Here is a 16,625-nt window from a genome sequence, read left to right as displayed (position 1 = left end):
AGCTGCTCAGAACTCTTTCAGGTCAGTGAGAATGACAAGAAATTAGTAGAACAATTCTGGAAGGACTGACGACCGCCATAATGAGCTCACTAGTAGGGAAATACAGGTTCAGAAGCAGTGTGAATTATGATATTTTTGCTACTCCAGAAACAAAAAGGGTTACCAGGGGGTCAGTCCCACGTGCTGTAACTAGCGTTGGTAGTCCTGTGAGCAACAAACACCACCTTCTTCAAGCAGTAGGAGGCAAGACCAACTAGTCTGTTTGTCACTGCATGTGAATGCCTCACTTTGTTTCCAATATCCTCTTTAGTAAAGAGAGAGAGAGAGGGAGCGAGAGAGCTAACCCTGTTGGGTCCTCCTCCCCTGTCAGCACCTGCATTCTTAAAATGCTTGGAGAACTGACATCTCTCATCCATGGCCTTTCAGCGCACAGAGCAAAAGGTCGCCAGGCTATGACATCATTTAGTTTGGCAGGTAACACAGAGTGCTAGCTTCCCATGAGCATCTTCTGCAGGGAATGTGTGGGGGGGTAGAGGCACTGACAGCTGGCGATCAGACAGAGAGACACGTGACTCATTCAACCAATTACTGTAACCCTGATTCCTCATGCTGTTTGGTATGCATGTAGGCCTAGAGACCAGCGTTTCCCAAACTCGGTTTTTGCCCTAGCACTACACAGCTGATTCCAATAGTCAGCTCATCATCAAGTTTTACATTTGAATCAGCTCTTTCGTGCTAGGGCAAAACCAAAAACCTTTGCGTCCCGTTGACTGAGTTTGGGAGACACGGGCCTAGAAGTTGATGAAACTGAGTGCCTAGTGAGAAGTGAGGCAGTCCAACACTGAGGTAGCAGAAACAAACCCAGCCAAGCTCAGTGACTGAATAAACGACAGGGTAAACAAAATATGGTCTGGTAAAGAAACACACTGCTGTGATATAGTAGGTTCCTAGGGGATGTAATGACTATAAATGCCACCACAGTCATTACAATACAACTGACTGAGGTCAATGAAACTACAGCAACCACTGGGGATCAACCATTGTCCCGTATCCATGTTTGAGCAGGACAGTATGTCTAGAGTCTACATCTCCACGTACATACATCTGCCCAGCCTCCTCTAGCACAGTCCTTTCCAGACTGTGGCCCCACAGCTAGCCTGCATGATTTTGTTTCATTTTTAAGGAAATCCGGCTTTCAACCTACCTCTGAATGTTGTAATAGTAAAATGCAAATGGTGCAATTTCGAAATTGGGTAGTGCATCAGCAGTTCCTCTTGTCCTGTCAACCATTGCAGACCATAGAGAGCTATCTATAACTTTTCAGAAATGTATAGATCATGTCAGTTCACATTTCTTAGCTAGGTTTTTTAGCCCATTGATTTTGTTGTCATGTTTGAGTCACTGGAATATCACAAACACATAAGAAAGGAAAATGTGGAGAATTCCAGGAAATGTACTTCAAAACTGCTAAATGTTCTCTGCACCGCACACCATAACAAAATCTGTAGAATTTCATTTTCTCTTCGCCAACAAGAGGAGTCTGAACAGTTTGTATCATGAACAGTGCTTGTGCCAATATAAAGTGTGCAGGGGGAGGGGGCACGGGATGTTCTCCAAAGCTGGAAAGGGGGCCTGAGTAACAAAGTTTGGTAACCCTTGCTCTACCACACATCACCTAGGCCTATCCCTCCTGCTAGTGTTGGCATTCCAGACACCCAGGCTCTGTTGACCTAATCTGTCCTCATCAAGCTGGGTAAACAGTAGTCATTAGTCTGCTGGACTCATTAACCACCTGCTTCTAATTATCACCAATTATGCCTCATCTGGGATGCCTCTGGCTCTGCCTTCACTGCAGTGGTGGGATCTAGATAGAACATGGCTGACATATTGGCAAAATTGATGGAAGCTTCAACCTTTTAAGTTTAAGTTTTAAGTTAACTTCCTGCAATTCTGCACATCATGCCATGGGCGTAGAGAAAATGTTTTTGTTTTAAAACTAATTTCATGCAATTCTACACATTTTGCCATGGGTGGAGGCAAATGTTTGCAGTTTTTAACATGATATCTGATGATCAATGGGACCCACGCCGGTTGGTAATTCGACAATGTTAGCTGGCCGCTAAACTAACTTACCAATAAATAAAAAACATGTCATGGGGTAATTGTGTGACTTCTGATGCACAACCAAATCTCCAAATTGCATCTTGGGTATTCCATTATTCTAACTCTCAAAAGTAAGTTCAGACCCGACTGAGTCCCCCCCCCCCAAAAAAAATAATTCTAATTGGTCCGCTGGCCTACAAAAGTGGGCCCCCGCCAGTTGCCCATCCCTGTTCTAGAACTCACTACTCTGAAAAGACTCAAAGAGAGGGTCCAGATAGCCCTACACAGGCTAGCTAGCCGACATCATATCTCAATGGTCTGTCATATTGTCATGCTTTTAACCTGATATGTCCCTACATTCTATTGTGGTTGTGGTAAGGTCTTGCACGAGCCCAAACTCACCAAGAGGAAAAGCAAACAAATAGTGGGAGGAGAGGAGGTCAGAGCTTTGATGTCAGGCCCTCTGGAGGTTGGCTTGTTTGCCTTCGTCTGTTTCCAGTAAACATGATGCTTGAGTGTGTGGGGTGTGGAGTGTCAACACCAGTGTGTGTGTGTGTTTGTGTACTCTATTAGCATAGAACCACAGAACAAACCCCAGGGACAATGCCTAGAACGGTGCCATGCCTCGATCACCATAATTACCTTTCGGATTGCATTTTATTATGATGTTGTAAAACGTGCTATTTTTATTATTCACAAAAACATGCTTCTCCCACTGCCCTGCAGGCAGAATAACAGTTCTCCATTCCATTCTATACCATGCCATTCCGCAGTGTGAGCAGGATTCCTCAGTCAAGACTTGCATGCCCCGGGGAGAGCTAATTACCCTTATCTGAAATGACCATCACCAGGATGCATCCGCAGGAAATCTTCATTTAATCTTAGCACTAACTAGCCTGGCCTGATGAGTGTGGAAGAGGGAGACATCAGTTGGTGCTTATGGTCGGGAAGACCCGAGGGTCTCAGAAAACACACAACGCCGGCACCTTCCAACTGATTGCAACAGTCAGGTAATTATGTAACTTCAAGACAGTTAAATAAAGGTTAAATAAAAAATACTAATAAAATATGAAATTGTAGCTGTAGCTATCCAAGAGAGATTTGACCTAATGCATAAAAACAACAAAGGCAGGCCTTGTCTAAAGTTTGTTTTACACATTTGAAAGAATCATTTCCAGCCATGCTAAACACATATTTCATCATTTATATACATTTCACTGAGATTTATTTATTTAGCTAAAAGCACAAATATAAAATGCATCCCATGTTTCCCCCCTGTACAGCTTTCTTTTTATAAATTGCTTAAAAATCCTATTTACATTGCAAGGCAGGTAAGCAGAAGAAACAGCTTTAATGACAAATATATGAATAAAAACAAGTCCTTTCCCCTTTTTACTCCCTATTAAATCATTTCATTAAGAACAGAGGTGTATTTTGTTTTGTTTGATGGCATATAGTGATTGCCATCAAACGAAAGTGATAACAGACTTAACATGAACAAAACGCTTAGCAACGTAATCTTTCAAAATCACTTTTAAAGGAACGGATGCAGGGAGAGAGGCATTTGTTCAGTGGTTTGAGTGCAAAAACATACAAAATGTGACAACATAGGACGAATCAGAATTGAGAGAGCACTAACAATATTGTCCCTTTTGAGTCCCTGACATTCACACAGAAATACGTGATAGCCAGTAAAGGCCCTGTTTATTTTGGATTGGCACAAGCCTGGTCGGACGTAGGGTCCAATGGTGTGTGAGGGGTGAAGGGTCATCAGCTGAGATGCAAGTGAGGGTGCTGGTGGAGTTGGGTGACCAGCTCCTCCTCTGTAGGCTCCTGAATTTGTTCTCTGGAAGGAACAGTGCAGTTTTAAAGACAGGACACGATACTGTGTGAAGAGACACACAACGAGTTGAAGCGGAGCACGCTCATGCAAGCGGCTGCTGTCATCCACAACGTGCATTTAGGGACAGGCATTAAAGGTTGCTCTTCTGACTTGCCCCTGCTAAACATATCAACCACACCGTCAGCAAATATTTCAGCGACATGCGTTTAGTTAAGTGGCTAAAAAGGCGCGCGGATGTTTTTGCCAATTATATTAGTGATGGGGTACAAATTGATACAGTTACATATCGCAATAATATTTGTGACGATATTTTCTCGATACTTTTGAATAGTAACGATTTTTTACCAAACAAAAATGCTAGTCGGCTGTACCTGCGCCTAAACACCTAAGCTGTACCTGCGCTTATCCTATATAATGCATTATCTGCAAGCTAGGTCACAAATAAATACATGCCCTTTAAGAGTTTGTTATCAGAAAGCTCCCCAGACACAATTGCCCAGATAAAAGCATTTCCAAAGATTTTGGGGAAAAGTGATATAGTAGTGAAAACATTTGACTGCATTCACAGAGAACTGGCAGAACCGCTGACAGTCAGGGCATCCCCGTTGGTGACTGGAATAGGCCTAAAACCAACACCAAATAGTAGGAATATGCAGCCGCCCAGACAACAAACAGAAGCAAAAAGCCAGAGCGGAGTTAAAAAGCAACCTACCTGAACATGAGCTGGACAGTGGTCTCATAGCCTGTTCGCTCAACGTCCGCCACTGAACATGTGACACTTCGGTCCCACTTATAGATGAAGTTCTTTCACATAAAACGGAGGATTCATTGAGCTTACATCTTTTCAGAAAACATCTTGCACTTAAACTACAGTAAGTACAAATCAGGCCAGCATAAGTTGATACACACCTCCAAGATGAGAGCCACAAACAAGTTGACCCACATGACAGAGGAGGTAAGCCACCAGGAGACAAAGTAGACCTTGGACCACCTGGGAGGAGAGAAGAAACCTGATCAACTGTTTACATGGACACATCCCCATTACCCATAATCACTGTTTTACAAACGGAGCCCCATGCACAATTAACTTGTCTTCATCCTCTTTGAGCAGGGCAAATAACGAACGTGAACTATGGCCCCACTCCTACATGTATTTTCACTGTTACTAGCCTTGTTCCTGAGTTGAGTACAAAAGCTTATTTAACCAACCAAACAGTTGCAATTCTTTAGGGACAACTGAAAATAGATAAATATTACGAAGTGGGAGCTCACTAAAGTAAGGTTTGGCCCAAAATGAAAAGGACTGATGTGCTTCACCGTCAACTGCTGCCCTCTAGTGGATAGCGAAACGAATTGAAGCGTCTGACAGTTGGATCATAAGAATCATGCACGGATTTGTATTATTGTTGGCTTACTCTGTGGTGTATCTGGTGTAGGCATCCATAAACACCTGCCAGTTATTCACCACCATGATGTTGTAAAGGAGGACGAGGGAAGACTGAGCAAAACCGAGGGAGAGGAGAAAGAAATCACTGGTTAGTGTCCACTCTCTCTCTCTCTCTCAACATTTAGACACAATTGAAAGATTCCTTTGATTGATCAGGACTGAAATATCAACATACCCACCATGGTATTTTACGGGTGTCTTTTAAAAGTTACTTCAGTGCATTATCCCCTTGAAAGGTTACCCCCACAACACTAGCCTTCCCAGTCTGAGCCAGTACACATGAGTCACAGATAGAATGCCAACCATGTATTTTACTGTTTCATTCCCTCCAAAGTCTATTCTCATTAAACCGGTCTCTTACAACCGTAGACAGAATATTCGCCTTGAGCTAAGCCTCCCCTGTGTCTATGATTCCACTTCACGGGCTGGCAGAGCGGGAGACAAGAGAAGAGCACCCACAGCAAAGTCGTCAAAGTTGTTTGGCCAGTAGCCCAGCTGCTCGTAGGAACCACACTCCATGGTGAAGTTAATGGTGATGTTCTCCATACTGGAATTGGACATCACACTGTAATGAATACGTACAAAACAACTTCCAATTACATCACACAGTAAACACATTAAAACAGCCATATTAGCTGTGTATGAGGCCATTGCTACTTTCGATGTTTGTGAATAGTGTACAAGCGTTCAAATACATCATTGTCAAACTGTACCTCATCTTCCCTGGAGCTGTGATGGCTCCCTGGAACAGCCAGATGCCAAGGACAGCAAACACATAGAACACCACCTAAAGAACAAACAGAATGTTAGCTGTGATAGGGAATCCATGATGTCCAGCAAACAGACGCCTAGTGTATGGAGATGCATTTAAAATGACAAGCTGGATGAGAGAACGAAAGAGAGAAAAAAAAGTAGCATTGTGTCACTCACCACTAGTATTCCTGCAAAAGCTCTGAGGTTTTTCACCAGGTCAACCAAAGTACTCGCTACAAGGGCCATCAGCTAAAAGAGGCATTAAAACACAAGGATGACTATTTTTATATATTGTAATACCAACATGCATAACCAGAGATGATAAAGACATTGGCTGTACCGGCATGAATTTACAACAATTACAACTCTATTGACAATAGAGTACACCAAAATAGAGCAAGTCAAGCAATAAACCATTTCCACCACTAGGTGGAGCCAAATACAAAATATACAATGGTCTTATCACATATATTGAAAATGATGGCACTAATACTACCCAGCGGCACCACTTCCTCACCTTGATATCAGGGATGATTCGGAGGAAGCGGACGACGATGAGCATGTTGACCAGACGCACCATCTCCCACAGAGACATCAGACCACGCGACGCTGGGTTCCTGGGACAACCACACAACACAAAGGTGTATTCAATCTCACAGTGCTACTTAGTTTCTTATCTATCATCGTTCATCCATTCCGAGCATTTTATTCAGTAACTCTCTTCCTCTGCTATGTTTATCACTATGTAACATCTCTTCATGTCCTTGTTTCTGTTTTACACCATTCCCATGTACGTGTGTGTGTGTGTGTGTGTGTGTGTGTGTGTGTACTCCTTTCCCCCCCCCCTTTATTTTCCTTTTCCCCCCCTTTTATTTAACTAGGCAAGTCAGTAAAGAACAAATTCTTACAATGGCGGCCTACCCCCAGCCAAGCCCAGACAGCGCTGGGACAATTGTGCACCACCCTATGGGACTCCCAATCACGGCCAGATGTGATACAGCTTGGAATTGAACCAGGGACTGTAGTGACACCACTTGCACTGCGATGCAGTGCCTTAGACCGCTGCGCCACTCGGCAGCCAACAATTCTTCACTATTGTTACTGTATATATAAGTGAGAACCATCCTTCAAGACAATTTCCTTCTACAGAATGTATTTGTTGAGTGAGAGATATGACCAAAGGGTTCCTGGGACAACCACACCACACAAAGGTTTATTCAATCTCACAGTGCTACTTAGTTAGATACTTATCGTTCATCCATCCGTAGTGTTTTACTCAGTAACACTCTTCCTCTGTAGTGTTTTACTCAGTAACACTCTTCCTCTGCTATGTTTATCATGTCCCATCACCATGTACCATATCTATATGTCCATGTTTCTATTCCTGTTTTCAACCATCCCCATGTACCATATCTATATGCTTCTATTCCTGTTTTCAACCATCCCCATGTACCATATCTATATGTCCATGCTTCTATTCCTGTTTTCAACCATCCCCATGTACCATATCTATATGTCCATGTTTCTATTCCTGTTTTCAACCATCCCCATGTACCATATCTAGATGTCCATGCTTCTATTCCTGTTTTCAACCATCCCCATGTACCATATCTATATGTCCATGCTTCTATTCCTGTTTTCAACCATCCCCATGTACCATATCTATATGTCCATGCTTCTATTCCTGTTTTCAACCATCCCCATGTACCATATCTATATGTCCATGCTTCTATTCCTGTTTTCAACCATCCCCATGTACCATATCTATATGTCCATGCTTCTATTCCTGTTTTCAACCATCCCCATATGTCCATGCTTCTTTCCTGTTTTCAACCATCCCCATGTAACTGTGTGTGAGTGTGTAAACCAAATGACTCTTTCATCACTATTATAACTGTATATACAAATGAGCAACATCCTTTAAGACAATTTCATTCTACAGAATGCATTTGTTGAGTGAGGAATATGACCGAAGTGAAGACACCAACCATTTAGGAAATGGAAGCCTGTAGGTGGCAAAAATGGTGATCTGAAGGACCTGTAAAAAAATATATTAAAAAATACTTTCAGTTATATTACCAAGACAGAAATATGCTTAAAGGGGCAGTATGTAGCTTTTGGGGCGACCCGACCAAATTCACATAGAAATGTGAGTTATAGATTTGAGAAGCAGTAGACCCATTCTGTGTGCGCTTTTTCTATGCTCCCCGTTAAGTTACATTTTAGCGTCTTTTTTCTTTCGGTTTTGTACACTAGCTTCAAACAGCTGTAAAAAAAACAATATGTTTGGTTATTGAAAATATATTTCAGAGCAGTTTAGATTGTACAATGATTCTCTACACACACTATACATTGTCAAAGTGAAATTAGGAGAAGCATCAAAATGGTCGAGTGATTTCTACATATTGCACCTTTAATATGTTTCCTGTCATTTTCAGAATATCTTACCAGAAGGCAAAATGTGAGAAGACCATCAAAGATATTGTTTCTGTATGACAGGTAGCCTCTCCACCCAAAGGCTAATATCTTTAGACTCATCTCCATCAGGTAGTATAGAATAAAGAAGCAGTTAATAACTTCCATGTAGTAGTCATCCCGCTCTGCAATGGACTTCTCAGAGTCAAGCACCAGTATGGTCTGCAACACACACAGAGAGAGAGAAACAGAGAGACCAAACAAGTTGAGCCCGAGTCTAATATGCTGAAAAAACAAACAACAGGCACGACATACTGTCTGTGAGAAGGTCCTGGACTTACACAGATGCACATGACATTTGCCAGGGCCACGGCGTTGCCCACTATCATTACATAGTAGTGGCTGAAAACCAACTGAAGCTTCTGGAGGAGTGGAGAGTTGTACTCTGGCTTCGGAGGGTGCTGCAGGAGAAAGACAAAGAAGACTCGTCAAATCATACAGGGGCAATCCAGCTATCATTTAGACAGGCAAAATAAGCCAGTTTAGAACCAACAATGAAGTTCATCCAAAACAGTAACATTGATCCGGTGAAGAAGCACAGAGTAGTTAATGAGCTGTGGCCCCACCTCTTTGATGCGGTCCTTGTCCAGCTCATCAAAAAGACCCCGGAAGGCCTCCCACTGGATGAAGCCATCTGACAACTGCTGCAATCTCTACAGGAAGAGAGAGACATATAGAGAGAGAGAGCGAGAGAGAGAGAGAGACAGGGAAACAGGCAAATTCAAAGGGAGTTATATTCAAATGTTTATCCACATGTTCTAAAGATTTGCACTGTAGTCTTTTCTCACCTTGATGATGGCTTGTCTGTAGTAGGACTTCATTTGTACCCTCGCCATGACCTGCAAAGAGGCATCCACCCGCACACGCTCTCTGGGAGGGACAAGATGTAAGGCCATTCAGTGTGTGTGTGTCTTTGTGTGTGTAGGGCTTAAGGGTAAGAGAATGAGCAGTCTTACACATGCTCCTCTGAGTGTGTAGCGTCCTGACCCCGCCCCTGGCAGGACATGACCTCAAAGGCAGCTCTGACGCCCAGTCTCCTCCTTAGGATGGACGCCTGGACAGACATCTGCCACAAGAGAACAGTTTCATCATGATATTCTATGGGGTTTACGCTGTAGCTTAAAATGCTCTGATATTTAAATCATATCAGTCCAGTGCCCGTCTTAAACTCACCAGCAGGTATCCCCTGAACTGGTTGTAAATGATGGCAGTTAGTAAGTTCATCAAGAAGTAGGTTCCTGGAAGCAGTAAATAGGACAAATTAAAAACAGACTGTGTTACCACTCAATCTGTTTCATATTTCCCTTGTCCCTGAACAGTTCATTTGGTGGCTAGCTCTTACCAAAACCACTAAAGAGAATGAAGAAGATGGAGTATCCTCGGTTTAAGGAATAGGCCGGAATCATCACTGTTAAAAACACGAAGACAACTTTAGGTGGAGTAGACAGCAGACAGCAGGAAATATATGTTTAATTCACTATGACCTACACAGTGAACTTACCATCAGGGTTATTGGCTGTAGTGAGGAGCACCAAGAGAGAGGAGAGAGACGTGGGCAAGTCTCTGAAGTAGGTCTCCCACTCCCCGTTGTGCTTTGGGTTCTAGGGACAAAACAGAGGTAAAACGGAGATACTTAACTCCCTTATAACAACAATGTTAAATGGACAACCATTGTGCTTCATCCTGGTCATGTGGGGGTGAGTTTCTGTACAGGTCTCTATTCAGGCAGTTGTAATACTACACATCTACAATCTCTGTTAAAGCCTGTACCACCGAGTGAATAAAACAGTCGTGAGGTAAGGTAAAAGGGCGCGTTCAGGCTTGAGAACTGGATGTCAACAGTACAGCCAGCAGGGTGGAACAGAACGTACCTCTCCTTTAGCAAAGAGCAGCATGCCAATCATGGTGAAGAGGCAGAGGTGGAGGGCCAGGAGCAGGATAACACTGGGAGATAAGAGAGAGGGGAGTGGTGCATTAGACACACACCTCTGCAATGACAGTCAGGCCTATATACATGTACAAGTAGATTAGGGTGCCCTCTGCGGGTCTCACATGTACTGAAACAAGAGTGAATCATGTATCAGTATATAATCCTACATATACCCTACAAAGCAGTTTTAGGGAACTATGTATGTGATAACAGAAGTGAGAGTATTTTGAGGTTGACGATCATTGTAAAGCTGTGAAGTGAAGATAGGAGATTGAACAAAGTGTTGGTGTTTAACACAATTACCTGGCTATCTCTGGGAGAGTCCTCTTGATGCACTTTAATGTTTTCTTCATCAGGGAGGAGTTTTGAAGGAGGAAGAAGGGCCGAATAAGTCTCCTAACTCGTAAGTTCTGACATCGAACAACAAAGGGAAAGAGCAATATTCAATTTGAGTCTTTGTATTGTAAACCATGTCTTTATCAACTGTCAAGAGACATGTTACAGAGGATGTATAAACCAATATTTGGAATATGATCTCACCTGATCACAATACATGCTCAACGTCAACGTCCAATCAATTACAGATGCTGAGACGGCCAAGATGTAGACAATCAACCACTTGCATTTCCGGAACTCGTCCCAGCCAATCAAATAGCTCTAAGGACAATAGATTAAGCTTGAGCCATATATATATATTTATTGCAAATAAAGACACAAAATGGATGTTCATGTACTTTGAGATTTCTTGTTGCCCATCTACTCTCTTCCCCGTTGACATTGTCAGAAACATGGCCTGATGGTTACCTTGGTAGTGAGGTCAATGGCAAAGATGATGAGGCAGACAATCTCTATGCCCTCTGTCAGGCCACAGGGGGGCTCCCAGGGGGGAGGTCTGAAGCGGGGGTCTGATGTGTAGGAGAAAGACGAGGGCCTCTCGATGAAAGCCAGCATCAAGACGACCGCAATAGTCAGGCCCAGCCCCCTGAGCAACACAGAGAGTCGTTTAACAATGACACAAAACCCGTGAGAGGGTTTCAAACTGAGAACGGGAAGGGTGATGGTTGGCTTCACCGTCATAAAGTGCTCTTCTCACAACACTTAACCACAGAGGAAGCTAAGACAGGACAGAGTTAAGTCAGCAATGACTGACGACAATACTGAATACTGCACATTGCAGTGAGATGCAGTGCAGAGAGGATATAAGGATTGGCTTTAGAGGATAGGACAAATATAAGAATAGAAACATGCAGAACAATCCAGAACAATCTTCTTTTACTCATCACGACAGTAGCGGCTTACCATTGCCATAACCTGGAGTAGTACCACCTGTACAGACGTAACGAGTTTGTATCCACTCTATGATTGATGGATCGGTACTGTAGAACGAGAAACACATTTCATTGTTTTGAAACCGCAGTTGAGGGACAGTTCATAATCAAGTCATACAAATAATATATTTCAATCAGTTACAGCGAGAGTTCACACAAAGGATATATATGTTTCACCTGTATGGCGTCCTCAATAAACACAACAGCTTGCTGGAGGTAGAGATCCACATCACCTGTGTAAGAGGAGAGGGAAATGATTCAGCAAGTGATGTGAAACAATAGTTTTTCTCAAACAAATGAAGTCATACTTTGTGTTGGTTGAAAACAAAACATTGAAAACAAACCTATCGACCTATCTGTAGTTTTTCTCAAGCAGAATAATAAACCACAACCAAAACCTTGCATCTCATGCTCACCTTTTATCAGTGGCCACTGATTATACAACAAAAACAGTACTGACTGTTCCACAGAGGTCAAAGTCTGAGCACGTATCCTAATCCTATGATAGGCCTGTGTGCATGTGTTTGCAATAAAGTTCAATACTAGCGTGTCTGAATTCATCTTAATCTTTCAAATATTCCAATTGAATTATAACCAAGTCTGGATGGATAGTGTGCTGCAAACATCCCTCGCCAAGTCAGATTAAATTAGCTACTGATTCCAGGCATTTTTCCACAGACCTGATCACACATCTAAATGTCAACTGAACTCTCTTTCACTTACTGGACTATCACTTCAATTCAATTATTATTTTCAGTTTGGGTCTACAATAATATATCACATTCATACAGCTATTTTGATCTGTGTCAAGAAGCCATATTATCTCCTGGATTAGTCTTTGTCCCCATTTGTCCCCCTACAAATGACTGAATTTGGCTAATTCAGCTAATTCAGTTAGTCAGGAGCTTCATGAAATGGGTTTCCATGGCTGAGCAGCCACACACAAGCCTAAGTTCACCATGCACAGTGCCAAGTTTTGGCTGGAGTGGTGTAAAGCTTGCTGCCATTGGACTCTGGAGCAGTGGAAATGTGTTCTCTGGAGTGATGAATCACACTTCAGCATCTGGCAGTCCGACAAATTAATCTGGGTGTGGCGAATGCCTGGAGAACGCTACCTACCCGAATGCATAGTGTCAACTGTAAAGTTTGGTGTAAGTGGAAGAATGGTCTGGGGCTGTTTTTCTTGGTTCAGGCCAGGCCCCTTAGTTCCAGTGAAGGGAGATCTTAATGCTAGAGCATACAATGACATTCTAGACAATTCTGTGGGTCCAACTTTGTGGCAACAGTTTGGGCAAGGCCCTTTCCTGTTTCAGCATGACAATGGGGCGGCAGGGTAGCCTAGTGGTTAGAGTGTTGGACTAGTAACCGGAAGGTTGCAAGTTCAAACCCCCGAGCTGACAAGGTACAAATCTGTCGTTCTGCCTCTGACCAGGCAGTTAACCCACTGTTCCTAGGCTGTCATTGAACATAAGAATTTGTTCTTAACTGACTTGCCTTAACAGACCTCCCCCCATGGACAAAGTGAGGTCCAAACAAGATCAGTGTGGAATAACTTGACTAGCCTGCAGAGCCCTGACCTCAACCCCATTGAACACTTTTGGGATTAATTGGAACGCTGACTCTGAGACAGGCCTAATCTTTGCCCGATCTCACTAATGCTCTTGTAGCTGAATGGAAGCAAGTCCCTGCAGCAATGTTCCAACATCTAGTGGAAAGCCTTCCCAGAAGAGTGGAGGCAAATGAGGGACCAACTCCAAATTAATGCTTATGAATGAATGAGGTGTTTGACAAGCAGGTGTCCACATACTTTTGGCAATGTGCTCTATTTCATTACATGACTGCCTCAAGCAAAAAAAGCTTTGTATGGGGTGTAAAGTAGAGCTGCACATTATCAGTAAAACGGGACGTTTGAAAAGGGCAGAGTAATCTAGGGCAGGGCCATCCTTGTTCAACAGGACATAACACAATGTGGAGCTTGGCATTTCAACCTGGCTTCAGGGCAATTCATAGGATTTGGGCTGTTTATTGTTTACCTCCATTTAGTATGACAAGAATGATAGGCTTCATTCAAATTCTCAACATACAGCTGAACTGTTTACCCAGAATCCCACTGCCTCTGCAATGTCACTCCACTGGTCTAACCTTTAAAGGTACATTTTCCAGTCATAATACATGGTCACATGCATGTTTGATAGTATTTCCCTTTTCAGGTGACTATTATTTTCTTTACATATTTTGAAGAACATGTCCTGCCCATAGAGCAATTGTTCTTAACCCAGACTGGATGACTCATATTAGACTTTGTTTCCCTCCACACTACCACTGCTGACTACAACCACATTATGTGTCATCACTCATCATGGCTGTCTCTGACAAGGGCAACTTTTCTCAAAATCAGTCCACAATATGCTGCCAAAGAAAACTTCCTTTCAACTTCCTGTCACCAAGTATCTTAAATATTTTTTATAAACACATTGTGGACCACTCAAATAGAGTTTTGAGACATTAAAAACAATTGGTAACACTTTACTTGTAGCAGAGCGTCATAACACCTTACAACACGGTCATAACCATGTCATGACCTGTCATAACACATATTTATGTGTGTTGTGACATATATTACAATGTTTTATGGCTGGTTATGACACCTACTTAAGAGTGTTAAAACCCACAAAACCTACCACACAACATTGGGGTAGGCACACACCAAAATGGTCAATTTCCTGAAATTGACAATTGTATTACTGTGGCAATTGCACATAGATTGATATCAAACATGTGCCTACCCCAATGCTCTGTTGCTGATGACTTGCATGATTTCAAGAGCAGGACAGCATTTTTTACTTAAGACTGATATATGGTGATGTATGTGATAGGTCTCTAGACAGTATGAAATGACATATATATATATATATATATATATATATATATATATATATATATATATATATATACACACATACAGTGGGGTCCAAAATGATTGACAACCTTGGTAAAATGAACAAAAATTACTGTGTAAAATAAATAATTTAAATACTGAGCTATATTGTATTCTCAACAAATGGGGAAATGATATTACTTTATACAATGGCTCAGAAAAATATCTTGTTTAACAGGTAATACCTTTTTTCTCAAAAAGGTAGGGCTAAAAATGATTGACACCACTGTTTTCAATACCTCACCTGGCGGGATAATAGCTGTAGTACTGTTGTTGCCTATAACGTTACAAAGCATGGGTGGATATTTACCTAGTAGTTGTCCACACCAACATATGTAGTGATTAACAAACACTAGCTAGCTAACTTGGTACTGTAGTTAGCTAGCTACTTGAATAGTTTAGAGCTAACGTTAGCTATACGTTATGAAAACGTTAAGAAAATAAGATTTTTATGTGTTTGACAATGTGTGAATTCGTTAGCTTTTCGTGTGTCTTTCTTTAGCTGTATTACCCCATTGTTGCATAGTCTACTCTGATTTCTGTTCCTTACTTGTATTTTTCAGAAAAAGTAGCTTGCTCATGCATCTGTATCCATTGTGGAGGTTAAGGCTTTGAGGGAGGCAGCCATAAAAAAACAACTTGGGAGTCTTAACTTCCTGTGAGTGACCTCAAAGACAAATGTCCGGGCCTGTTTCAGCCCACTCGCGTCCAATAACAGTTGAATGACAATAGACAATAATGTAATGATTCATCATTATTCTTTGTTGTTTTGATCTGAGATACGCATCACAGCATCAGTCCCATATCTCTGTTTCTTTCTCTCACAGATTGAGAAGGAATTCAGAAGGATTATAACCACCCGGCTTTCAGTCCACCTTCATGGAGAAGCTGGATCATTACAAGACTGTTGTCATTGTTTAAGATGAGAGGTGCTGCAATGAAGGAGATGCAGAGCATCCTGGAAGTGCTACGGGTATGCGCTCACGATAGTCACATTACAGTCAATAATTACATTTGGTTGACCGTGTAGTATACAACCATTTTAATTCCATCTCATGTCAGTGTAACACCGTCCAGACAAGAAGAGACTGGGTGATCAGCGGCCTGATCGTATACTTCGGCGAAAGGGTAGAGGACCTTATCATATGTCACAACATGTCTAAATATGTGTAATGCCTGCGTTGTGAAAATATGTCAGTCATGACATGAAATGGTTATGGCCGTGTTATAACATGTTATGAAGCTATGCTTCAAATATTGTGAACAAATGAAACGCTTACCTCCTCCGACACAGCAATACTCTGCAGCAACCGAGTAGGACAGACGTCTTGTCTTTGGGGATCCCTTTTCAAGGTGATCATTGTTGTCAGGGTGGGAGCCGTAGTTAATGCTTCCAGTCAGCAGTGGTTCCGATTCCATCAAGTAAATTTGACCTGACTAAGCGAGTGTAAACTTGTTTATGCGGCGCCTGTAACTCAGGTAAAACAAACTGAACCTCCGCCAAGTGTAAATGGCCAGTTTTAGTGAAGAGAATGAGAACTATACTGGAACTGTCAGAGACAGAAAACATGTTATGCTGTCAAAAACGTGTAAATTCGTTAAATCCATAGTTTTATATTTACAGACAGTTTCTCCACTTAGTTACGACTGTACGGGAAATCTGTTTTTAGGAAACGAACTCCTCCCTGTGTTCTCAAGTATCACTTTTCACCAGCGGGTGACTCACTGCGCCACTGAACTATACCGCGCGTAACTCAAACGTAGCCTGTCCCCAAAGTAGCTCTTAATTTAAAACAATGGTAGTCTAC

The 16,625-nt window shown here is 42.2% G+C and overlaps 1 protein-coding gene across 2 annotated transcripts; it reads right to left on the bottom strand.

Annotated features, from left to right (window-relative positions):
- Positions 1-3,238: 3,238 nt before the first annotated feature.
- Positions 3,239-16,582, bottom strand: tpcn2 (two pore segment channel 2). 2 transcript variants are annotated; one of them, XM_035736504.2, is made up of 24 exons: positions 16,098-16,582; positions 12,057-12,112; positions 11,851-11,927; positions 11,356-11,533; positions 11,092-11,208; positions 10,855-10,961; positions 10,493-10,565; positions 10,123-10,222; positions 9,964-10,029; positions 9,795-9,859; positions 9,578-9,687; positions 9,410-9,491; positions 9,188-9,274; positions 8,903-9,022; positions 8,595-8,783; positions 8,135-8,184; positions 6,664-6,763; positions 6,324-6,395; positions 6,107-6,180; positions 5,853-5,958; positions 5,362-5,444; positions 4,856-4,937; positions 4,659-4,750; positions 3,239-3,949 (listed from the first exon to the last, which is right to left on the bottom strand). In XM_035736504.2, exons 1-24 carry the CDS (start codon positions 16,234-16,236, stop codon positions 3,874-3,876), a joined length of 2,301 nt encoding a protein of 766 aa, XP_035592397.1. In that variant the 5' UTR covers positions 16,237-16,582; the 3' UTR covers positions 3,239-3,873. The 2 variants fall into 2 exon arrangements, with proteins under 2 accessions (XP_035592397.1, XP_035592390.1); XM_035736497.1 differs by lacking the exon at positions 16,098-16,582 and adding an exon at positions 12,224-12,299.
- Between the last annotated feature and the right edge of the window lie 43 nt (positions 16,583-16,625).

This window comes from Oncorhynchus keta, chromosome 2 (assembly GCF_023373465.1).
Source record: "Oncorhynchus keta strain PuntledgeMale-10-30-2019 chromosome 2, Oket_V2, whole genome shotgun sequence".
Classification (NCBI taxonomy): Eukaryota; Metazoa; Chordata; class Actinopteri; order Salmoniformes; family Salmonidae; genus Oncorhynchus; species Oncorhynchus keta.
This window is presented reverse-complemented; position numbering and strand designations above follow the sequence as displayed.